The following is a 25,349-nucleotide window of genomic DNA, read 5'->3' on the forward strand; positions in this document are numbered from 1 at the left end:
TAAAGAAAACAGATGGGTTATTGCAATGTTAAAAAAATCTTAGGGTTTTACACAAATTCTTAATGGCCTATTACCTCTTGACCCTTTCAAGATGGGTAATCATAAGCATATGACCTGGAATTTTTTCTGACATCCTTATCTGCTGCTTGTGCATGACTACCCAATCCGGTGTTTGATGGCGCTATTCCTCGCCCTTCTCCTTCACTCAGCCTTTACCTTTATCTTTTTAACGGGTTTTCTATGCTTTAAAGCACTCTGACTTCTTATGACTGAGCTACAGAAAAACAGTAAACAAATGTTTCCAGAATGTCGGCTGTACTAACCAGGTCATGTACAGCTCCATCAGTGCGGTACTGCACGTGACAGGTTGCACAAGGCCACTAAACTTCTTAAGAATCATCGGACTGTTGGAGTGAGAGGGCTGCGTCTAGAATGTGTCACAAAGCTATAGTCAGGCAGCGCCCCGCCCAAAGGCGTCACCCCTAGTTGCTCCCACACGTTGGAACGGCGGGATTCTGACTGACTCGAAAATGGCCTCTGGTCAGGACGTGACCCCGCCCTTGCGCGGCTTGTGATGCGTAGTGCCGTGTGTCATTTTGTTCGGTGTGTCATATGACTATCAGCTCACAGGTGCTGTGGGTTTCATTGTTGAAGACATGGAACTCGTGCGTGCCCCTCGGTGCCTTCCTCTCTGGCCTCTGCTGCTTCTCCTAGCCCAACTGCACCTAACTCCGGTGGACGCAGTATGGCCCTGGCCGCAGTCCCTCGTTTCTTCTCCACAGATTCTGCCGCTGCTTCCTGATAGATTCCGCTTCTTGCACGGGAAAGCATCTGCAGTGGGACCAGCATGTATGGTGTTGGAGCAGGCGTTCAAGCGGTACTACCCTCTGCTCTTCCAGGGAACGCTGGCAGGTAAAAGGAGGTGATCTACTTGTACAGACGCAGGCGCAGTGCCTGCCCAGCTGAAAGAGCGAGGTGTGGTAGAATGTAGTAAGGGTTGCAGCTAAGTTTTAGGGTTGCTTCCTATCGCTAATGCAGAAACGCGGAGTGGTACCTTTCACAGCCGTTAACACGTGGAGACTTGGCAGTCAAAGGGGACAGCTGCATCATGATGGGGTCTTTGCACTTAGTGGGGGGTACATATGGAGATATATATATATACATATATCTATCGCACTTCGAGCTATTGCATTCAGTTGTCTTCTTAAAGTAAACAGAAATGGCATTGGTGTGAGTTTTGATACCCCAGGTGTGCACTTCGGAGGGAATTCGTTTATATTACTTCTTTCTTGTCTTTTCCTCCATTTGGATGTTCGTAATCCAGTTTTGTGCATTCTTCTGTAGTGTATTCCTTGCTGTATAATGCTCTTTTGCATAATGATGATTAGTTTATAAACGGGAATACAATATTACATTTTCACATGATGTGTTGCTACCTTCTGGCCTTTACTTTAGATATCGCAGCTAAGTAAATATATCCGTACAAGAAGCAGAACTTCTTCATGTGGGCATCCACTTGCCATACCTAGCAAACCGCTCTGAAAGCCAAGAGAAATGTGCCCCTCGAGTGCGCATTCAAACCTCGTGCCCCGTGCACAATCCTTGGGGACCAGAAACATCCCCAGCTCCACAGATGTTAAGCGTTAACCTTTTGTCTTGTGTTTTATTGAATGCGGTGGCAAACAAGCCTCACGGGCACATAATTCTATAATGCAGAGCATTTTAATCTGTATGCTGAAAAGATTAGTCGGGGTAAAGGTGCTGATGCCAGAGCTGCGCGCTTGCATTTGTGTGATGAGTTATGTGAGAGGAACAGCCTAAAGCGCCTTGAAAATGCCCAGTAGCGTCGCCTATTCTCTGTTCTTTGTGATCTAACCTGGAATTAGAGGGATATCCAGCGCTTAATTTGTAATTGAATGAGTTACTGTGCACAAAGCTCTGCTCAGGAGCCCACGGCCGGTGTAATCACATGTGAGCGCGCTGAGTACGGAGGCTGCGTAGAGTTAAACCTACCTGCGCCTCTTTAATCCACCCTGGTCCTTTATCTCACTCTTGCAGGTTCATGTTTTCTCCCTTTATGATGATTTTCGCGTCTTTCTCTATTTCAATCTTTCTGCTTTGTTTAATTTTCCCTCTCTTGCTCTCAGTTAATGCCTTTGAGTGCCGGTGGCCTTCACTGGCTCAATGTAAGCACTGGTCGTAGCACCTGACTTTGTGTATTGTTTGGAAGTGCTCTTGTCTGACTCATCTTGGTTTTCATTGTCGTCTGTCTCCTTTCAGAGAACCCTGCATTTCTAGTCGATCCTGTTACCGCCCTGGTTGTCTCTGTCACTACTCCTGGCTGTGAAGACTTCCCCGCCTTGGACTCAAAGGAGAATTGTACGTATTGACATTGCCCAATACGAGTACACACTGGCGGAACGCCTTAGCTTTCTGCCTGCTGGGGTTGAGTAATCGTCTGCTTTACTGTAAGATACTTGAGTGATGAGTGTACAGTCTTGTACAGTTTCCAACTATGTGTGCTTAAGGTTATACGGTCGCAAGATCCTTTCAAGATTCAAACGTGAAAGCTGTGCTCGCACAATAATATTTAGAAAGCTGTGTTAAAATATGATTTTATGCTGTTTCTCACCTGTTAATCTTACCCAAATTAATGGTACTCAGTTTACCAACATCGGAAGGATGGAAGTCCTGAGTTTTCCTTGACGAGATTTAAATTCATGACCCCCCTGCATTCAATGCATATCCCAGACATTTGAGTGTTCAACTCATTACCTGTTAACTTGACTTCATTCGGCGGCTGTCATCCTTTGTTACGTGATTTTCACCTCAACAAAAAATGAGACATGACTTTATAGACTTCCATGAGGTCCACTGAATCACCGTCCCAAAGTATGTTTTTCTCCGTCCACGTCAGTGGGATGATCCTCTTAACCATCAGGCCTCGTTCTCTTTCAAGAGCCCCCGGGGTGAAGGTGTGCCACTCACTGAGCCATGCTACCGGATTCCCCTTAAATGTAACTCCACGGCTTACTTGCTGATTTGTTTAATGTTTATGGTAACTCAGATTCACATCATTCAAGATTAGCCAGCCAGCCAGCCATAGATACTTTATTCAGTTTGAAACAACCATAAAAGCATACAAATAAAACAATAAAAACATCCAGTTAATTAGTTACACAAATACATCTGCGGAAAATCTCTGATAAAATATATGTACAGATAAAATGCTACAGTACAAAGTTAAGATAATCACTCTAAAATAGATTCCATACAAGAATTGAAGACACTTGGCACTGATACGGTTCATCGTTATTTCCCCACTATTCTTCTATGTTTAATAACAAGAGTAAGAAATCCAAAACCATTGGTGCACTCTTGATCCGTCTGGAGCAATTGTAAAGGCTCTAAAGCCGCTCACTCAAGATTAATAGCACTCTAGGAAAAGGTACTCTTTGACTGGTGTCCGTTTACAAATGTATCTCCTTGAGCTTTCAAATCCAAATCGCTGGCTGCTGTCATGGAACCAGAGATTGGATTTCTCAATGGACTAAAAACACAATATGCAGTATCCCAAGAGGTTCTATAGCACACGGTCCACTTTCCAGCCCTGTTGGCAGAGCCGGGACTTCTTATCGCTGCTGTGTCATAGCTATAAAGATAGCCAAAAGCCTGTTCTGGGCAACAAGCTGACCTCGTCGACCTGGTATAAGCGGAGGAGAGTGGAAGGGGCAAGAAAATGTGTCCCGGAGATGCAGATGAGGTGGTTCCTTTATGGCCGAGGAGTAGTTCTAAGGGACCCTTCTTTTAACTCAATTTAAACAGTGGCGGTGCGTCCATTAAGGGCGTTGCCCCACCCACAGCATGGCCACATTCTTCCTCGTTAACTTAAACGAGGAAGATTGCGTCCTGACTCGAAATCGGCCGGCCGGAGTCAGAACGTGTCACTGAAGGGGGTGGGGCAGCACTGCAGGGTGTGGTTGTTGTTGATTGACAGCAGCAGCAGGGCAGGCCCAGTGCGCATGTTCAGGTTTGGGCTAGTCATTTTTCGCCCGAACCTGCGAACTAGTTAGCCTGCAGTGCTGCTGCTGCACATTAGGAAACAGAGCGAGGGCTGCTACTGGCCAGTGGCCGCAGCCCCCGGTCTCCTATGGGCAGGGACAGTCCCTGCTCGAGCCAATCCTGGCGCTGCCGGAGCAGCGTTTGGATTGGCTGAGAGGGGCTGCCGTTGTCACCAGCCACTCAACCGAAGGCGCCAACGTGGACCCAGGAGCACAGAGCAAAAGCGGCGCGGTCTGACCCGGCGGTGAGGTAAGTTTTATCAAACTTTATTTTTAAACCCCCGGCCCCTCAAACCAGCGCGACACTCCCCCTCCCCCCCCTCCCTCCTCCTTGCAAGTATTGCGAGCCGCGACTGACTATTTTGTGCCGGTGGGTAGATTCTCGCTGCGCAGTGTGCACTGGTGCGTGTTATAGACGTCCTCGCGTGTTCCTTTGGCCTCCTGTAGTGTCGATGGTCGCTCTTGTTATTCCAGCGTGTGTGCCGGTATTCCTCAAAGTTGTCCATACTTGTCACATCGATACTTGTGCTTTTTTTCTGGTAATTGCCCATACCTTGTGTGTGCGCTGCTTTTCCCGACAGATTCCTAGATTTGTTACATATGTGTGTTTATTGTTAATTCTCCTGGATGATTGCTCTTGTTACTTCAGTATGTGTGTGAGATGCTGTGTTTTGAAGATTATCACTCTGGTCATCGTCGTATGTGTGTTGGTATTTTAAGATGATGCTCCCCCGTGCTACCCGGTGTGCTCGGTACTGTAGTACCTCTTTCGTTGATGCTCACTCTTGTTAGCTTGTGATTGTGTTGATACTTTTCGTAGGTTCACTCTTGCACGCTGAGCGTGTGTGGTTCTATTTGTGCAGGTTCACTCTAGCTTGGAGCGCGTCACGGTAATATCCATAAAAGCGCCTGCCCACGGATTTGCGACCTTTCAAGTGGGCCCGGAGAGCAGGGTCCCCGGGGGTGAGGGGTATTATTGTTGAGTCTCGTGGTATGCACAAGGCACCCACTCAACTGGAAATATTTCCTTATTTCAACTCTGATAGAAAGGATGCACGTCGCCAGACAGGCACATTCATTTGCAGCGTTGTAGAACATATGGTACTGTGGCACTGTGCAGATCATTAGTTATGTGTACTGTTCATTAAATGAGAAGCTTTGAAGGATTTAGCTTGCGCGTGACTTCAAACTATTTTTATACAGGACAGGGTGAACAAAGTCAAAGTCCTTCTTTTTCTTCATTGTCCAAATGAAAGCACCTTCAAAATCCTGTGTTACAAATTCCAGCTGTACAAAAATAGATTGGGTTTGTTTTAAAAGACATGTTCCATTATCTTCAAGAACCTGGAACACATACAGGGTGCATGTGCCAACGGTTTCGCCTCCTAGTTCACTAATGGCACTTTCACTAGGGTGGGGGCAGAGTGGTTGTAAGTTCATGCATAAACACTTTTAATAAGTACTTCTCAGTGTAGTGCTTTAACGCATATATTAATGTATTAAACAGCACCCAGCTGCAGATAAGAAAGCTTTAAGCAGATGACAATCGGTGTATTTAGCTGGATTTCAAACATTGCGCAGCTTAATCATTTATTTTTATGCACGGGCATTCCGTCAGCCAATTGGAGGCTGAGGTGAAGGCGCTGGTACCGTGGGCCCAGAGGCAGCGAGAGTGAGTGAGCGCGGAACAACCTCAGGGAGCACTGGGCCGGATGGAGTTTTGGCCACTGAGGGCGACGGGGAGCAAGAGCGAGAAGCAAGTATGAAACAGTGTGCACGAGGTACACTAGGAGCTTGAGACGAGTGTGAAGTGGTGTGCACGAAGTAGGAGCGAGAGAAAGGGAAAGTGAGGCATAGAGACAGAGAAGGGGGCAAGAGAAAGAGAGGGAGAAAGAGGGAGGGAGGATTTCACTGGCAATCCCCTGCAAGAGAAATGAAAAAACATCTTAATTGCCATTACGGAAAAAGGTTAAATACAAGCTGGGTAAGCTGCTAAGTACTAGCGAACAGATTAGAGGAGAGACCACAGCTAAAGCACAGGTGGCTCCCAAGAACGTAAAGTAAACAGGGTTTATGTGTCGCTGAACGCGAGGGCACTGGGTGCATTCCTGCGTCTTCGGGTAATAGTGAATGTAGCTTGACTGACACTTTGCTTTTACTTTTAAATATAAAATGCAACATTTACTAAAGAGGCCATTATTATAAAAATCTGATTAAGAAACACAATAAAAACAAAGGACGATGTAATCTTTCTTTCTGCTGTCTCTGCGGCTTTTATTGGTTTGCAAAGCACATGCCTGTTTACTTTCTAGAGTGCCTGTTTGAACATTGCGACATCATGGCAGGGCGCACGTGGAGCCTTTCTCAGAGTCTCTTTATATTATCCGACTACGTCGGCACATCTTAATCAATGTGAACTTTCTGGAGTAGCCAGTTGTGGTAGTTTTAAACATGGCCGTCTCTCACGTTTTGCTGCAGAGGACGTGACAGCATATCAAGGAGTGTCATTGGCGAGGGAGTGTCTTTGGCATCCATGAAGTGTGGATACGAATTTTGCAGTATTGTGTGGCTACTCCCAGAGATGTGTTTGCCAAGCCATCTCTTTCTCAAATTTGCATGAAAATGCACCATTTGCCCACTCGTTTTTCAAAATTTTCTCAGGTGGTTCAGGCTTGCGCGCTCCGCACGCTCGCCACAGTGCAGTATTTACGCCCACCTCTTTCAAATGTCCCCAGCTGCCACTGCTGTGCAAGAGTGGCACTTCTGACTGCATCTCTGCTGAAAAGTGTTCTTCTAATGGAATAACCATTGTATATTCTTTTTGGTAGTTGCTTTATTTAGTATAACATGAGGATTGTGAAGTCAGAGCAAAGTTTGTGTGTATGTAAATTTGCAAATATGTAATGTTTAAAATAGTGTATATATGCAAATACTCGAGTGTAATATGCTTGCTATTTATTAGTATTATGTTGAGTTTGGAGAGTGCCATCACTCATGAGAGGATAGGCCATGGGTAGGTCATGATACCCGTACTCCCCGGAACAGTGGTAATAGCATATTACATCTGCATATATGATTTATAATATGGTATTTTTCCATGTCTATTACATCTGAATAAAGGTATTGGATAACAATTCAATATACGGGTTAAACTTGTGCAGTGCGGTAAAATGACATTATATAGCCCTCCTAAATAACAAGGGCCTTGTTTTAAGGTCTCGGCTAGCATAGGCTGCGCAGTCTCGCTGGCGAGATTTTATGTTTTTGGGTGGCGAGATTTTATGTTTTTGGGTAGCTTTCACTAGCTGGGTTTAAGCCCCGCCCCTCTTTTCCATTGGCTGGCGTCACCGTTTATGCTAAACAGTGGCCAGCCATTGGAAAAGAGCTTCCAGTGACGTACACTTTTCTCTTTTTGAGCCGTCCCAGTTGGACTGGCTCGTCTGACTTCCTGCTGGCGTAAAAGGTTTCTTATCATTATGGGGCCAAACACATGGCCCCATAAAGATAAAAAAACCTTTTAGCAGGCGAGACTTTCAAAGGCAGCGATCCTTCAGGGGAGGACAAGGCAATGCCGAGCGCTTGTTTTAAAGTGGTGTTTCTGTTAAAAGTTTTCTTTGCGGGCCTTTCTCCTGTTCTCTGTGTCACTAGTGTCCCTCTTGTTCATTTTGTTTCTGGTTCCTATGTGTTTGTTATTTCTTCATGCCGCTCGAATAACTTGTGCGGCTTGTGTTGTCTTAATTAATTATTTATTTCTAAAGTTTGTTTCTCGTGTTGTGCCTTTTCCTCATGGGCCCACTGAGCTTGATTGTAATCAACCGCGTCTAGACTGGACTTCAATCATCCTTTATGTTCCCGGTTTCTGCTGCCGGACACGTCCGTGATGGCTGGACGTGTTGACGCACACATGATGCTGAGGATGGGCCGCGCTTTGTGGCGGTGGGCGAGTGGTAGTGGGTGCTCACTGCAGGCCGTCGACATCGGGCGGGTCAGGCATGGTGCTGCGCCATTCCGGCGGTTCATCTTGCCGGGCAGCAGGAACAACACCAAGACCATGCTAACGCTGTCCTATCTAATCGCTAGTGCAGCTTTTGGCACGAAGGCCTTCACCAGAAGGCGCCAACAGGCATTTATTCCAGTAGGCCGCCAAACTAAATAGTTCACTGGGTAAGTCGGATAACCATTTTGCCACTGTACGCTGTGTCTCCTGCCCGCAACTTATCCGTGCTATGTATAGTGCCTCATAAGCATCACTGGGGTCAGCGCAAGTTCATGTAAATATGCGGCCAGGTAAGTGTGCGGCCAGGTAAGCAAGCCTTCTGGTGCTAAAGTCCTCGTGGAAGTAGGAAAGCAATCCTTTTGATAATTAATCCTTTTAAGCAAGCCGTCGATACAGCCAGCTTTCTAATTAGCACACATACTAGTAAGGAAGTTTTCTAATAAGTAGGCCTGACAAGTAAGCTAATTTTCATGCAGTCACCCTTGCAGCCGGCCACCCTGCTAGGTAAGCAAGTCATCTCTTCAGTGAGCCTTCTATTAGGCAAGCGTTGTGAAGGGCAGGCTTCCAGGTAAATGATCCATCTGGTAAGCATACTGCCTACTAAGACGTCTTTCTGGTAAACAGTGTTCAGGTGAAGGGGCCACCAAAACCAGTCCAGTCAACATTGTTCAAGCACACAGCACTGTTCAAGTGACTAAAGCGATAAAAGCAAGCAAGCCAGATCTCCTCCAGTTGGTTTGGGCTGGGGATTTCTCCCATAAAGACCATTTAGTCCAAACAGTGCAAATTACACAAAGATGGAGGTTAAGCGACTTCAGGGATGGATGTTGTAGCCCTTCCAGCCCTAAAAGCAGCCCACCAGGAATTGCCATGATGGTTACGTGGCCATTCGGCTTTGAGAGGTGTGCAGCCCTCCGTTAAGCGGGAAGCGGGTTCAGCAGTCCTGCTAAATACACCTTCTGGCAAACATGGCAATAGGTATTCAAGACTTCAGTAAGTGAGCAGTTTGGTTAGTACCCCACCATCAAAGCATACTGTTAGGTAAGCATGTCACTGGGGAAGTAGGCCACTAGGATATCCCACGAACAGGTAACATGCTAGGAGGTTAGCCTGCTGCCAGTCAAGCATGCCACCGGCAACACCCACTAACAGCTAATCCTCTATTACCCAACTGGCAACAAAAAGTGTCTGTTAAAAGGGGCATTCAGTATAGAGGGGAAACACTGTTCTCTGTCCTGCATCTCTGACAATCGTGATGATGTCATCTGGTGTTTTCACATGTGACATCATTCCCTTGTTGGCCCCTTTAGGCGTTCACCAGGTAACTTCACAGGTGGCTTAGTGCACAGTTATGTAAGCACAGCACCATGTCTTTACTCTGTTAGGGAAGCCAGCTGCCAAGTAAGTACCACTGGGTAAGCACACAGTGAAACAAGCATTGGCAAAACCAATAGGCATGGCTTTGGCACACTGGTTGTTTCTTTTTTAGGTCTGTTATTTGCAAAGAACATTTTAAACTTTACTACACTTGTATGTTTAATATACTTATTTGTGAGGACTTTCAACCAGCCCTCTTCCTCCATTAGTCTCTCATTGTGTCAGTCACATTTTCCTTCTGCCCACTACTGGAGACAGCATTGGGCAATAGGTCAGCCAACTTCAGCCACTGGCTAAATTCACTGCGTGTGACAGCATTCTGCCCTATCACAGAAAGCACATCGACACACAAAGCAGTTTAAGTGTCAAGGACTACTATGGCAATGTGTGCTTTTTGAGGTTGATTCCCCAACAGTAAAGTTTTGTAATAACCATGACAAAGCAAGCATATGCCACAAAAATAAAAAATAAAAATATTCAGTCACGTAAATGTGGCTACCAGTTGCTTGCAATAAAAAATGTCAATTGAAAAAACATTCACGGATGCATCTGTTTTTACCAATGTTTTTAAACACCAGTCATTTCAGATGTACGATGAGTTTTATTATTATGTGTGAAGGAAACAAGAAAAAATTATCACCTAATCAAGCACCCAAATCGTAGGCAGCTATAATGTTACAATGTCACTTAAATTCTTCATACTGTAATGTTTAGAAAGGAGCGTAGTTAAAATAAATAGCCAGTATTTAAAGTTATCATGAAACAATAACTAAAACAAAAAATCACACTTTGAATCAGGTTTGCAACCGAAGAGAAAGAAACTATTTTACGTGGATATGAACAATGTGCACAGGAATTGTGCAGTCACTCAAAGTGAAGGGAGCCAGTGGGTAATTTGGCCTGCCCCACTGCCCTATGTGGTATGATTTGATGAGATGAAGCAAAATGTGAGTGTCAATTTCACAGACAATTGGATGTAGCCTGCTAAGGTGCAGCCCCTCTATTATCACTTGTTGTATTATATTGTATTGCAGTATTTATATACCACTTATTACCTCTATGTGGGGCCTAAAGCGCTTGCCTACATGGGTAGCACGCTATACCATGTAAGCTGTGTGGTTGGAAGTATGTTGTCTTTGTTTTTATCCTATGTGGGAAATGTTTCCATGTCGTGCTTGATGACCACTAAGTTGCGGTTGTCCTGTTATGGGATATAGCATATATCGGTGTGGTGGATGATGAACTGAGAGACAGATGCACAGTTTTATGATTTTCAGTATGCTGGTAACTTTGAGCAGCTCTGCAGTTGCCTTTATGATATTTCTTATGATATATTCTACTTATCTGGTTGTTGCACTGGTTTGTCCATTCTGAGATTTGTGTATATTATGTATATTTTACGGGAAAAACAATTATCTGGTGGGACAACTTAAGCTGTCTCAAATGCCAGACCTAAAAACCCCACTAAGTTACTTCTGCTGTGTAAGCATGCTCGGGTATGTGTGCTGTTGCTTGGTCAGTGTCAGTCTGCATGGTTTCACATTCTGCTTTTTGGTTGAAGTTTTTCATTTGGTCTTCTTCATTTACTTTGTTTTTAACATGATTTTCCGAGTACTTGGGTGTTTACAAAAATAAAGCAAAACTAAAAGGAAATGATGGACGGAGTGTTGAACATTGCAAGCACTCACCCCCAGTCAACTGATCTGGGTTTAATCCATCACCGTTCTTTAGCCCACTCTGCCACCCCAGTTCAGACATGGCCATATGCAAATCAGTCTGACCCTGTGCCTCATGGGAACAGTCCAGCCCAAACTGCCAAGCAATGTCTTCCCTGGACCGGAAACAAGCTTCCTAGGACCGGTTTCTGGCATTTCAGCCGTCTTCAGCCAGGCTTGCTTGAATCCAGTGGCAAAGTGAGCAAGGGACTCACGTCTGAGCATACCCTGCCAACTTACGGCGAACAAAGCAAAACGAAAAGGAAATGATGGACGGAGTGTTGAACATTGCAAGCACTCACCCCCAGTCAACTGATCTGGGTTTAATCCATCACCGTTCTTTAGCCCACTCTGCCACCCCAGTTCAGACATGGCCATATGCAAATCAGTCTGACCCTGTGCCTCATGGGAACAGTCCAGCCCAAACTGCCAAGCAATGTCTTCCCTGGACCGGAAACAAGCTTCCTAGGACCGGTTTCTGGCATTTCAGCCGTCTTCAGCCAGGCTTGCTTGAATCCAGTGGCAAAGTGAGCAAGGGACTCACGTCTGAGCATACCCTGCCAACTTACGGCGAACAAAGCAAAACGAAAAGGAAATGATGGACGGAGTGTTGAACATTGCAAGCACTCACCCCCAGTCAACTGATCTGGGTTTAATCCATCACCGTTCTTTAGCCCACTCTGCCACCCCAGTTCAGACATGGCCATATGCAAATCAGTCTGACCCTGTGCCTCATGGGAACAGTCCAGCCCAAACTGCCAAGCAATGTCTTCCCTGGACCGGAAACAAGCTTCCTAGGACCGGTTTCTGGCATTTCAGCCGTCTTCAGCCAGGCTTGCTTGAATCCAGTGGCAAAGTGAGCAAGGGACTCACGTCTGAGCATACCCTGCCAACTTACGGCGAACAAAGCAAAACGAAAAGGAAATGATGGACGGAGTGTTGAACATTGCAAGCACTCACCCCCAGTCAACTGATCTGGGTTTAATCCATCACCGTTCTTGCCACTGGATTCAAGCAAGCCTGGCTGAAGACGGCTGAAATGCCAGAAACCGGTCCTAGGAAGCTTGTTTCCGGTCCAGGGAAGACATGGCTTGGCAGTTCGGGCTGGACTGTTCCCATGAGGCACAGGGTCAGACTGATTTACATATGGCCATGTCTGAACTGGGGTGGCAGAGTGGGCTAAAGAACGGTGATGGATTAAACCCAGATCAGTTGACTGGGGGTGAGTGCTTGCAATGTTCAACACTCCGTCCATCATTTCCTTTGGTTTTTGCTTTGTTTACAAAAATAACCATACCTTCACTGTAACTGTTTATTTCAGTTATGTGTTTCTTTCTTTTTTTTAATAATATTCCCCCATTCAACCAACGGTGAGCCTTCAAGACCTGGCCGTGCGCCCAAATCACCAAGAAGTGGACACTGCTTGCTGGGCTTGGCCATGTGCAGCACGGTTGCCAAAGGCGGTGGCCAAAGTCCGCACTGAACTCTAAGCGGGTGACTAAACCCAGACACGCTAGACCTTCAGCTGTGCACTGCGAGGGCTGACTGCAGACCTTCAACACATCCCGCAGCAGCTGGCCAGGGTGGTCGCAGTGTTTGGTCTGTAGCCATGTGCAGAACCACTATCTCCCTCGAAATGTGGCTGGCCAATCCTTGGTTTGTATATAGCGGGGTTGGCCACAGGGCCTGTGCATAAAACCCCATTGCCTGCTAACCTCCACTGCACACAGTCTTTTTCCTTGTCTAGCTAGGGTGGTTGCATGGCCCCTTTTCTTGTTTTTTACTTATTTATTTTTTGTCTTCAATTTGGATCTTCGAACCGGAGTTCAGGGATCCACAGGAGTCATTTTAAGTCCGCAAATTTAGTTTCGGTGTTTACGAACCCAGTTATTTTTTCCTTTTAAATCGATGACCCCTGTGGCCATGCCCTTCCATCCCTAAAGGTGCCTTTGTTTTTACAAGACCTAGGGAATGACCGCTGCAACAACATTTTCTGTTTTATGGCCCCATTCCTAGTGCTGGGGTCTGCGGACCTGGGCACAGGTTCATGAACCCAAAATGACGATACAAGAAAAGGCTCCCTCATTTAGTGGTCCAGGCCATTCCCCACACAGAGCCTGCTGTGCACAGCAAAAGGACCTGCCAGTGGCTTGGATGGCATGTGCCCTGCTCCCATATATACACACTAGCTAATGTCTTGTTCAGAAGACAATAAGGCAGGTGGACTGGTGCAGGGGCCTGGCTGCAGGTTCCACCCCATTTTCAAACCCCAGTTAGCATGACTGAACAGGGGCAGCGTCACCTCACTGCTTTAAAGCAGTGCATAGGAAAAATAAAATAATAATGGGATTTTATTAGTATTTTATTTTGAGTATTGCCGTTGCGCTGCAGCCAGGTTGTTAAGGCAGGCCGGGTTGGGCTCCCTTGATGTCCAGGGAGGAGGAGTGGTGGCTGCACCTTAAGTACGCATGACGGTTTGGCTGGCCGTCTTGGGCTGGCCAAACCATCATGCGCACTTTGCATTCATGCTCGCTTTGCATGTTCTCCACAGGCAATATTGTACAGCCTGGGTGGAGAACATACACAGCCTCCCAGTCCATCTGAGTGCCGAACCACGGCGCTCAGACCAATCACAACACTGCTGTAAGACAGTGTTGTGATTGGTCAGGGGATTCTAGGAGGCTGTGTGCTACCTGGTTCCTGCTGGAGGAGAGGCAGCGGCTGGCAAGGGCAACCACCAGGTAAGTTTTCTTTTTATCCTCCTTTTTTTTTTTTTCCCCGCCGCTGTTCCCTACGAGCCGCCACTGTGACGGAAGGCTGGACACCGTGTTTTTGGTGACTCAGAAGCTGCCTCATGGCCTTGCCTCAGGCCAGGCCCTGCCCCGGAATCATTTCACACAGCCAAAGGTTACTCCCATTACATTAAATACAATAGCTGGACGCAGTAGACAAAAATACCTTCAAGAAACTTCGCTAAGGGTTAGTTATGGTTAATGAAATGAAGCTTTTATTCCAGACCACTTTATTCTTTGTTGTGTATGGATTCTGTTTGAGGTGAAAGTCTATATTTCCTTTCTTTCTGGTGGGTCTATACCCCTTCTTTACCCCTCTGAGCTAGAATTTATTTCTGTGTGCTGCTTATCTTTCTGCACTGAGCTCCCTTAATTTTTGTGTCCCAGTGCTTGCATGACAAGCTTGTCTCTTCACCTACACAAAGGCTCTGTTGTGGCCCAAGGCTCCCTTGTTGCCTTAGACACCCTGCTTCCTCAACGGCGAGTGGTGGATAGTCGATGCAGTCCTTGCTGTGGACCTAGGCAAATAACTCCACCTTTAAGCCTGTTAATTGCCTCTTTTATGGGTTTTCCTCATTTGTAGATTTCCTACTGACTCTACCCTCAGTTTTCCCTGTTGACATATCATTAAATTATCACAGTTAAGGGACAAGATAAGCGCATTCATGTATTGGAGATGTGTGCTTAGCTGCTCTTCTGCCACGTCTTGGCCATTCCCCTGTTTCTTTCCCGGAGCGCCACGGACTACTCTGAGCAGTGTGGTCATCATGCAGATCACTCCTCTCTTTGGTGTCACTTTTTCCCCACTTCTAAACTATTGCCAATTTGCTTTCCCCTATTGTCTATAATATCTATATCCGGATCAGAATAAGAATTTAAATCTGTTCTCCTAAAAGGGGCTTACGTGAACAGCAGCTGCCTCTCTGTGCTCTTAGGTCAATATTCTCCTTACCAAGGAGTCCATCAACTATCCTGGTCTGAAGTTGGGGTTGTTGATGTACCGAAGCCTCACAGAGCCCTGGTGCTTTGATCTGAGCTCTTGGCCGATTTAGACCTACTCGTTCCTGCTGGTTTTTCTTGATGGATTCTGTCGGGGCTCTCCTGTTCCTCCAGGTTGCCACAACAATCTAACTCATCTACCTTAGCCTGCTTGTACTAGAGGGTGCGCAATATCTTTAATCCCAGCCGTATCTAGAACACAGACTCGCTCTAACCCTGGCATCTGCCGCCTTACCAGCCTCCCACTGTAAAAACCATGGCAGATAAAGAGCTTAAGCCAAACAACAAGCGCACCAAACCTGAACCTGGGGGCAAGCTGGAGGGTGAGGTGGACGGCGCTTCCCAGTAACTCTGTGACGGGTGTCCGAGAAACTTTGGCCGATGCCCGGTGGAGCTGTCCTATGCAGCTATAGAGGAGTTTGGCTCTGGTTCACCCCTCGGCCGTCACCTACCCAGCCGGACATGGTTTCCCTTGTCTCCCCGTTGTGTCTTCCATCTGCATTCCTTACCCCTGTTAACCATTCCCTCTCTACCTTTCACTCCCCTTAAGACGTGTGTACGTGCTAATAACTCATATTTTTGTGTAATCTCATGTTTCTCTCCTATGTGTATACTTGGCTTTGTAATTATGTAACCTGTAACTCGCTGATCCTAATGTAAAGCGCTCCGATACCTCCGGGTCTAGTCATTGCTATATAAAACTCTGCAAATAAATAAAATACATCCATCTATAGTTCTGTCCCTGTTCTCCATATTGCATTTTGGAGTGCTTTTTTAAGTTTAAGCTTCTCACCCCAATTTTCAACTCAAAGTGCGTGGGATGAACTGTGGCTAAAGTTACTAGTTTAATGCTTAATATGAATGGTTTAATGCTCCCACTCTACAAACGTTTATTTTGCTTCTTCCAAGTAACCGTTTTGATGCTCTTCTGTAGGTCTCACTAGTATTCGCAGTGCCAAAATAGATCTCTTTCCCACCATTTCCCACTGATTGCATACATGACTGACTGCACCACCAAAGAATTGTCCATACTGTCCCGGTCCGCTGTGCTTCAATGGAGCCCTCCGATGCCCACCCACCATCTTCTTAATTCGAGTTGTCGTAAGATGGGCTCCTGCCCTTCGATGGCAGGGATTCAAATGGGATTGCAATGTCCAGGCTTGTCTGCATTACATTTTCGGACTTCATTGTCCTAGATTTGATGTCGGGTCTGGCTTATTACAATGATAGGATGTGGATTGATTACGAACAGTTACGTCTACCTGCCATAGCAAATTCTATTTAGACTGCAGTGTTACATGAGTTAGCCTACTAGTAAAAAGACTAGACTTTTCAGTCCCCGTTCATCTATATTGAAGCTTTTACGCATCGGACTTTTCCTGTTTTTAAATGCATTAAACCCATGCTTATAGCCTAGTACTCCGTCATAACGAGCTGCTGAGCAATGCTAAATTTAATGATGCAGGGTACATTTAAGGGCATTGTTAAAATATAAAAACAGGTGTATGTAAATACTTTTAGCACCTAAACGTCTCCCTTCCATTACTTCTGCAGTTGTACTCTTATGCTTTTATCTCGACAGAGCTGACTTAATATTCCAACCCCAGTCCTTGCAATTGTATTACAGAATTAAATTCAAGGTAAAGGTGTGGATAACGTCTAGTTAATTTAGCCGGAAAGTGAATTTGGCAAACGAGTGACGTCAACACGACAAAGTAATAGTGTAAGCAATTGAACAAGGGAAGGTAATGCTGTGACAAACTGAGTTGAAATGGATCTAATTGGGATTGAAGACTGAACCCTAATCTCAAATGTACTGTGCAGCAATATTGAGGTGCACCTGAACCTGTTTTGTGTTCCAGATACGCTGAGTATTTCGGAGGATGCCTGGCTGCTGAATGCACACACTGTGTGGGGGGCCCTCAGAGGTAACTCTCCATTCGTCTCTTCACTGTTCTGTCTTAACATGCATGAAGAAGTGTGCTCTAGTTTGCTGATGCATGTTTGGGATAGGTGGAAAGTGTTATTGGGCAGTACTGTCAGTTTTGAGGGCTCATTTCTTGTGGGGAACGTGAAATACTGTGGGATTCTTTGCAGTATGATGTGCTATGGGGGCGACTGACCAAGGCAATGATGAACGTTTCGAGGACAGAAAAACGTCCATTATTGGAGGTCTTCTCTCAGGAGAGTAGAGCCGACCTTGGAGGTTGTATGGGTGCTAGGAGCAAAGTTGGTGTATGACTTGTGGTATGCTGCGGGCACAAGAACAAAATTCAGGGTTTTGGTTTCTTCATGGATAATGGTGATTTGAAACCGATCCAAGGAGAAGAAGCTATAGTGCATAGGGGCACAAGGTGTAGATTATGTGGTGTGGGCATAATGATTATTGCACCATTGAATGGCCTGCTGTCTGCCGTTTATTGACCATTGATCGCGTTCCCCAGCAGTTCATAGTGATGATAGACGTCATGTTGGAGTAGATGTATGCGCAGTAGGAACATGGGATGGATGTATGAGTTATTCTGTGGTTCTTCATGGAATGTGTTAACTGATGTGGTCCTGGGCTGCACCGGGGGTGGTATTTGATTGCTGATCTCTCCTAGGATACCTCTTACATTGTAGAACTTTGCTTTCACAGGATTGGAGACATTTAGCCAGTTAGTATGGCGAGTGGAGGATGGAGCGGTGAGTACATGGCACCTGCTTAGACAGGACGAAGCAATCTGCCGTCACATCATGTTCCAAATGCCAAGTATTTCTTTCATCTCGTCTTTGTCCCCCATGTATCACAATTAGTCCATGTTGGGAATCGTCCATGGATGCACAGTGCTGGCCTGATTGATGTATGTTGTAGTATTAGCTTATTTTCTAATCTGGCCTCCAGTGCTTACAGGGCAATACACCTGCAAACGAAATAACTTTGTAAAAATATAAAGTTTTCCTCTGAATGAGAGCGGAAAAAGGCTGTCTCTTCGAAAAGAAAACATATAAGTAACATGGGGAAGACCCGATATGGGAACAGTCAGAAGCTATGCAAGCCTTCGCAGATATCTTAGTGATTGCAGTGGCATCCCACAGAGTCTACCTTAAGGCCTTTCAACAGCTTGGAGCTCCTTTGTCTCTAGTGCTCGTTCTGCAGTCACTGGACTTCCAGACCGTGCACGATTTGTGGTGAAACTGTGAAGACCATATGTAGGCCACGCGTGCATGACTGATGTTGGGCATACTTAGCCTTTTGTTATGCAGACTTTACTGCAAGATGAGCAAGCAAAAGTTCAAAAATATATATATCAAAACTATGACTAAAGGAACAGAGTAAAGTAAGGAAGCATTATACTGGCTTCTTTTCACGTTTCCAGGCGTGTGTAGCGTTTGTTGTCCCACTTGGGTTTTTTCCCCCCGCTTGTATGTATGTATTCGATTTTTATTTTATTTTTCTTCATAATTTAAAAGAACATCAACCATGGTAAAATTGCACCTGGGAAATATTGGCCAGCTGTACTATAAAATGTGCTGGCAAAAAATGGGCTCCGTTTCTGTACCTATATTTTGCGACCACAAAATCATTTGTGAACATACCTGTGTACAAATAGATTGGTTCACAAAATAAGGAGTTGGTCACAATCATTAATATACATAAAGTAGGTCCTAAATTGCGACTTACTCAGTTGGTTGGCACACACAGGGATGCAGACAACTGTCCTTATTTACCTTTAAATATGTTGTTTATTTTGTTTTTATTTAACTATTGCCTAGCTTTCTTTTAGAAACTGGTCTGGTGTTTAAAGAAAAAAAAAAAGCTGCAAGTTTTGTAAAACTTGATAGTTGACCGTGTTCTCATTGACCATTGCCAGCTCCTAATAGATTTTTTGTTTTTTACAGTCATAAAGGGAAAGGTATCCCGAAGTGACCCTGTGCATCTTCTTACTCTGTTCTACCCCAACTTGGCTATCCGTAACATTTCAATGTTTTGTGACTGGATTTAGGTCACAAAACATTGACAGATCGGGTATCAGCTTGATATTTGGAAAGGAAACCCAAAACATGTCCCTTCCAAAAACCCATTCGGTATCCATTTCTAAACACATGTAGTGGTTTGTAAACAGTTTTTTGAATAGTTATGTTTTGTACACAAGATAAAGGGCGTTAACTCTTGTAATCGTTCAGATCTACTGATTTGGAGGATTTTCAAACTGACCCTTGGTCTTTTGCATCTCACTTCTTCGGTTTTGTCACGTCTACATTGAGATGTAACTTTGCCTTTTTTATGGCCATTCTCTTCTGTGGACTATTTTTTTGCAAAAGTCGGGTTAAATATCTGCACCACATGTTCAGTTTTTACTGCTCTGAGACATAATCGCATGTGCCATTTGGCAGCTTTTTAAAGATTAATCATTAGCTAAACGTGCCTGCTCTTTCTCTGGTTAACTGCTGCTTTCACAGAGGCAGCTTTGTCTAGCGGTGGAGTCGGTGGCTTGTGAACAATGAGACCTGGCTTCCAAGTCATTTTCTTGTAGTGCCCACATTGTGTAGTTCAGAGATAATCGCTTTATCTCCACATGCATCGTTTTCCGTTCTTACAAAAAAAAAAAAAAAAAAAAACTGCTTGGAAAATGCTCTAAAGTTCAAGTTCAAGAAACTGGCATTGACTTTGAAGAGCATCTTCGACCGAACTGGCACTTTGGTACCATATAATTAGTCACCCTAGCTATTTTGTTATGTATTTTGCAATTTGTGCTCAGTGTGTTCATGAACTGCACACATTTGTATGAAAAAGGAACTAGGCAAAGCGTGTGAAAGGCACTCTAATGCCACTTATAAAGGCTTAAAGTGTGGGCGGATGTGTAGTAACTGGTGTGCTGAACCTCTGTGGTCAGGTGGGTGTTCCTATCTGACCACTATAGTTCAGCACAGGAGTTACTACACCTCTGTTCACACTTTAAGCCTTTAAGACACACCAGTGTAGTCTATACAAGGGGGTCGTGTGGCTCATGCAGGCCAATTCAGGTGGGGTGTCAGGGAAGACCTACTTTTTTGAACATTTGTGTGATATTTAGTGATAATCGGTCCACTCTTTTAAGGTAGTATTGTCTTCTTTTTTCATGCAGTATTATGTGAACAAGACTGAAGTCACAGATTTCCCCCGGTTTCCACACCGGGGTTTGCTGTTGGATACCTCTCGTCATTTTCTGCCTTTGAAAGTCATCTTGAATACCCTGGTAATGTACTCTGCATCTGTATGTACCAATATTGCACTGTCTAAAGTTTGATAATTGTGAAGGAATATTGGCAAGGCATTTTGTTCCAAGGCCATCTAATTGAAGGCAACAGTGAAATGTTAATTTTCAGATCAGAAGTTTCCTGAACTTCATGGAATGAGCTCGGACTTAAGTTAAGTTCAAGAGTCTTGGGACTTTGCCACTCTGAGATCTGCCACTGTGTTGCATCCTTTTTAAAGCTTGTTGGATGAAGCTATGACATTCAGCATCAATCTCTCGCGGGGATGCAAAGCAGCAATGTCAGCTCTTCAGCCATTCATAGTAGATGATGATGGGCATTGCCTGGACGAGGGCTCTGTGAGGTCAATTCATTGAGCAGGCAGTGAGAGAATTATGCTCACCTGGAGAATGGGGAGCTGCCGATTTACTTTGTACGCCATTCTGTTTTATTTTTTGCCCCCTGGGACTATTTCTTCTTTGTAAATGGTAACTTGTGTTAACGTTCTTGTTGCAGGAAGTGATGGCCTATAACAAGCTGAATGTCTTCCACTGGCACATCGTGGATGACCCTTCGTTTCCATTTCAGAGCGTCACATTTCCAGAACTCAGTGCGAAGGTACAGAGCCCTGTCAGTGCACCTAACCTCTGGCCCATCGATATCCCCTTCTTTATATCTTTTGTTTCGCTCCAGAGATCAGATTTTCATATCCGCACTGCACGATTTCAATCTTGTGCTTCAATCTTCCTTTAAGTATCTGGTTATTGAAGTTAAAGTACAGGCCCATCTACGTATCACTACTGAAGGGCATCCTCATTGCCCAGAGCTAATGCAGTGGCCATCGAACCCATAAACGTCACTTCATAGCAGTTTTTTTCCAATTCCAGACCCCTCTGCAAAGGTAGTGGCTACAGTTCCCTGGCTCGGCATAAGAAGGTACCTGCTGCTTTTCTTGCACTCAACAAAAAAGGATTTACCAATTCTCGAGGTCTGACTAGGATATACGCTTCAGTCCTTACTGTCAACTGACACGCTATTACCTGACCTAAGCATGCAAAAAATAACTATGCATGTCCTCGTCTCATAGCATTGTAGTGGATGGTGCGCTTTCCCTGGCGCCCAGGCAGAGCGGGGCACCTCCACCTCTTGAGCTCCTCAGAAAGCTACGTACTGCACAATGAGCTCCGAGGAAAGGCGCATCCTGCAGATTCCTTCAGCCTAACGCAGAGTCTGTATGCGAGAGAAATGTGCATACTGTTTCCTGAGCTCCGCGCAGGTATATGAAATATCAGACGAGGTTCACACCATGGAACATACCACATCTTCTGAACTTTACACAATATATGCCCCATTCCATTAGTGAGCTGAAATGTAAGGAACCCATCTCACTAACTGTATATGCAAGTGTATGAATCATCAACTCGCGAAGTCTTCTGCACTGCGACTCCATCCTATGGCACTCCATTTATAGAGTACAGCTAGAGTTTTCCTTTTTATAGACGTAGTCATTTCAGCTTATTTTCTTATCCCCCATATTGAGCATAATATATCTGGCTTTTCACAGTTGCGTTAAAGATTCAGTCTTCCGTATCTTCTTTAAACCACTTGCTCCCTTCTGGCCTTGGTATTTTTCAGTATTTATTTCTCCCTCCTGTAACTTGCTGTACTCTGTATCCTATCACACTTCCATGCTGCTGCATTCAGCGTTCAGATCTGCCTAATGAACTCTGAGTCTGACGGTGAGCGAGGTCTTTGTCACAGAGCGATCCTTTTTTACCTCCTAGGGTGCGTATAACCAAGCGACGCATGTGTACACTGCCACAGATGTCCAGACCGTGATTGAGTATGCCCGCATGCGTGGCATTCGAGTCGTTTCTGAGTTTGATACACCTGGCCACACACAGTCTTGGGGTAAAGGTGAGTAATCCAGGAGAGCAGAAAAAAACAGCTTGAGATGCTAGTCTGGATGTCTTGCAACAATGTGTGCTTTTCTTGCATATGTAGATAGTGTCATGGTGTCAGAAAGAGAGTAAAATAGAGAAAGGCACAAGGGACACTTGTGCAAGCATCGGTGGGAGATTGTCAAGTTAAAGGGGATTGTTTGTCAACCAAAGGCCGTATATACAGTTGTATGAGGGGGTGGGGAAGAGGGCACGTTGAGGAGGGTGTGTACAGTTGTGAAAGGGAGACAGTGGCGGTTGCAGGGTCTAATTGTTTATCAGCTCGGAGGGACGGCAGAAAAATGTGGTGGTGGGAGGAACCTTCAGAGGGACATTAGTATGTGTTGTGTGTCTGTGTATAGGAAGGAAGAACTGACTGTAAGAAGTGTAAGAAAACAGGAATAGATTAAAAGGAATTGGATGGGGGAGTAGGTTGTTGGAGGTGCGACCATCTAGAATACAGTTCTTACAGGCACTGAAACGAAGTTTGGATATGTGAGAGCTCTGCATGACTGGCTGCACTAGCAGACATCCTGTTATGGGCTCTTGGTTAAGTCATGGCCTCTTTGATTGTTGGCCTTGTTTTAAGACCATCGGCGTCAGGATTCTCTTCTGAGGACAAGTTTACATTTGAGAAAAATGAACTATTCAGGCGAGCAGTGCATTGTCCCTCTTCTTCCTACACTCACGAGCCTACAAGCAAAATGCACTGGAATCAAATTAGTACCACTCACTGTTTCCTGAAAAATAAAGTGAATGATGGACCTCCTAGATTCCTGAGAACGCCAACTTAGGATGGTCACCTTGGTTTATAGAACAGCTACTCCAGACGGTGGAGACTGACGCATAGCAGCAGATTTGGAAGATGCCTACTTCCACCTCTCAATCACACCGCATGATACAAAATGAAATATTCTGATGTCCTGCTCTGTGCTACCTTCACAAGGACATGTCTTTCGAATGGTTAATTTCAAGCACGGTCTGTGTTTCTCGTAAATGGGTAGCTTTCATGCAATGTGATACTTAAGCCTTTGTTTAGAAGATGCCCTCTGTGACTGGAAACCCAAGCGGTAGATTGTAGTAAAACTCGCATGATTTAAAACTTTCCCACATTTTTAAATAGATGCATGTGGACTCTGAGGGATGAAGAACGCAGAGACCAACTGAAAATTCAGTGCTGCCCATCTTTCTTTTGTGGGGTCTGACCCTAAGTGTGTACAGCAAGATACTGTCCATGAGCGATAGGAAACATCTTGCATAGGGTGTCAGTAAGCATGAAGGGACACTTTTTTTCCCCAGCGCCTGGATACCCTCTCGGGAAGTTAGTCCGCTATACAAATCCAGCTTGAAATGTTAGACCTGTTGCTTAGAAGCAGTTAAGATAAAACACTGAGCTGAAATACAAGTCTCGTGGAAAGATGATCACGTAGCAGGGATGTAGAATGTTTAGATGGACATCACTTCAGGCAAGTCTAAAGGCAGCTGAACTCTGGTACAGAACCAGTGTGGTGTAGGATAACACATGTAATAGAGAAGTTTTTAGTTGCCATGTATCTGCACATAGAGTCCTGATGGTTGCATCATGAAGATGCCAGCTCTGGTTTTTGAGTCCCATCCAGGTTTCCTCTGCACCAGAAGGTTGGGTGTTGCACTGCAATAAGAGCACTCTTTCAACCAGTGCTTGCATCTCTCATTTAGCGGTCCTGATTTTTGAGAGATTAGTATATCTTGAATTGAGGTCTGAGATGGATTACTAGATGTGATGAGCATGACTATTGAGATGTTTGGCATTTGGATTCAACGGCATAATATAAACAAAACAATATTCTGATTGATATTTGTGCGATTACTAAAAATGGGAATTGTTTTGGAGATGGTTTTATTCTTTGTCATTTAAAGCCGTTGTGCCTGTTTGAGCAGTCTCTGAGCCTAGTCAAAAACCTGAGTCTACATATTCATTTATTTTGGTCTCCTTTAAAATAACTGTTGTATAATGCTTACTTTTGGGAAAACATTGTCCCTGCTCTCTGTAGGAATACTAAACCAGATTTTATGTTCAGATTTTTCCAATACTGTACTCCACCAGGGCAATCAGTGTTTGAAATATACCCGGGATATTGCATGGTTTATGCTGACTAAGATATATGCTCGGATGTCCATCACCCCTATATAGGAAAGTTAAGGAACCCCAACACTCAGTTTACCACTGGCACTAAGTGTTGTTTAGGTCTATTCTGTGGTGCTGCTGAATTTCATCTAAGCCAATCCTGTTCAGCTTAAAAAGATTAGACTTGTCCTAGTCCCTGCCATTTCCATCAGTTTTAGGATATATTCCTTGAGGTGAAATCCTATTCCAATAGTGTAGTTAGCTCTGCTTGAGTGGAGATCAGATGCCCCTTTCTTGTGAGTTGTTTACTTATTTGTTAGACCCTACAAGACCTGTCCTTTTAGTGAACACTGAAGGCTGTTATCCATATTGCCTCCCTTCCATCATTCGCTTTGTAGAGATACAAGGTTATCTAGAAAATGCATAGGCAGAATGGAAGAAAGAAAACTCTGCTTAAAGGGAATCCATAAATGATGTGAAACATTCTCAAGTGAAAATTTGACCATGTGAAAAGGAATGCCCATGTAATTTCTAGAGTATCAATGTTTTTTTTTAATTTTTATTTTTTTATTTGTCTGTTCTGTAAGCTTGTAATTTGTTCCCCCCGGAAGAGTTGTGTACTTTTATCTGGGAAGTTGGGGTCCTTCATTATTAATAAAGCATCTTGCAAGCTGATACTTGTATTGTCTCCATTTATACACGTCCCTCTACATTTCTTTAACTTTTCCTCCTTCTTTTGCTTCTCCCATTGTTTTCTTGCTTTAGGTTTTCCTGGCCTCCTGACCCCTTGCTACAGTGGACCAAAGCCCACTGGTACCTACGGTCCGGTTGATCCAACCTTAAACGCCACATACCATTTCATGGCTGAATTTTTCAAGGAGGTCAGCATGGTTTTCCCCGATTACTACATTCATCTTGGAGGTGACGAGGTGGACTTCAGTTGCTGGTATTTGCTTTCCTAGTTTACTTTGTTTCTCCTTCCTTCCATCGTTCACTTTCTCTCATCCCTGCACACCCACTGCATGACTCTGCTATGAAGGAGCAGTATTTATACAAGTTGAAGCAGAGGGTTGCAGTTATGCTACATTTCCTTACACGATATTACCCCTTGCCAGCTTTGTGCGGATTCCCATCAATTCTCTTC

The 25,349-nt window shown here is 44.8% G+C and overlaps 1 protein-coding gene across 2 annotated transcripts in view; it reads left to right on the forward strand.

Moving 5' to 3' along the window:
* Positions 1–580: 580 nt before the first annotated feature.
* Positions 581–25,349, forward strand: part of HEXA (hexosaminidase subunit alpha) — a 61,148-nt gene continuing 36,379 nt past the window's right edge. Inside the window, exons 1-8 of one of the 2 annotated variants that reach the window (XM_085643929.1) lie at positions 582–912; positions 2,281–2,379; positions 16,804–16,869; positions 17,580–17,626; positions 20,050–20,160; positions 20,675–20,776; positions 21,943–22,075; positions 24,971–25,151. In XM_085643929.1, the coding sequence (XP_085500055.1) occupies positions 657–912; positions 2,281–2,379; positions 16,804–16,869; positions 17,580–17,626; positions 20,050–20,160; positions 20,675–20,776; positions 21,943–22,075; positions 24,971–25,151 (995 nt within the window). In that variant the 5' untranslated portion in view covers positions 582–656. Of the gene's footprint in view, positions 913–2,280; positions 2,380–16,803; positions 16,870–17,579; positions 17,627–20,049; positions 20,161–20,674; positions 20,777–21,942; positions 22,076–24,970; positions 25,152–25,349 lie in introns of both variants that reach the window. The other variant, XM_085643930.1, reaches the window with a different exon arrangement.

Source organism: Triturus cristatus, chromosome 3_1 (genome assembly GCF_964204655.1).
Source record: "Triturus cristatus chromosome 3_1, aTriCri1.1, whole genome shotgun sequence".
Lineage (NCBI taxonomy): Eukaryota > Metazoa > Chordata > Amphibia > Caudata > Salamandridae > Triturus > Triturus cristatus.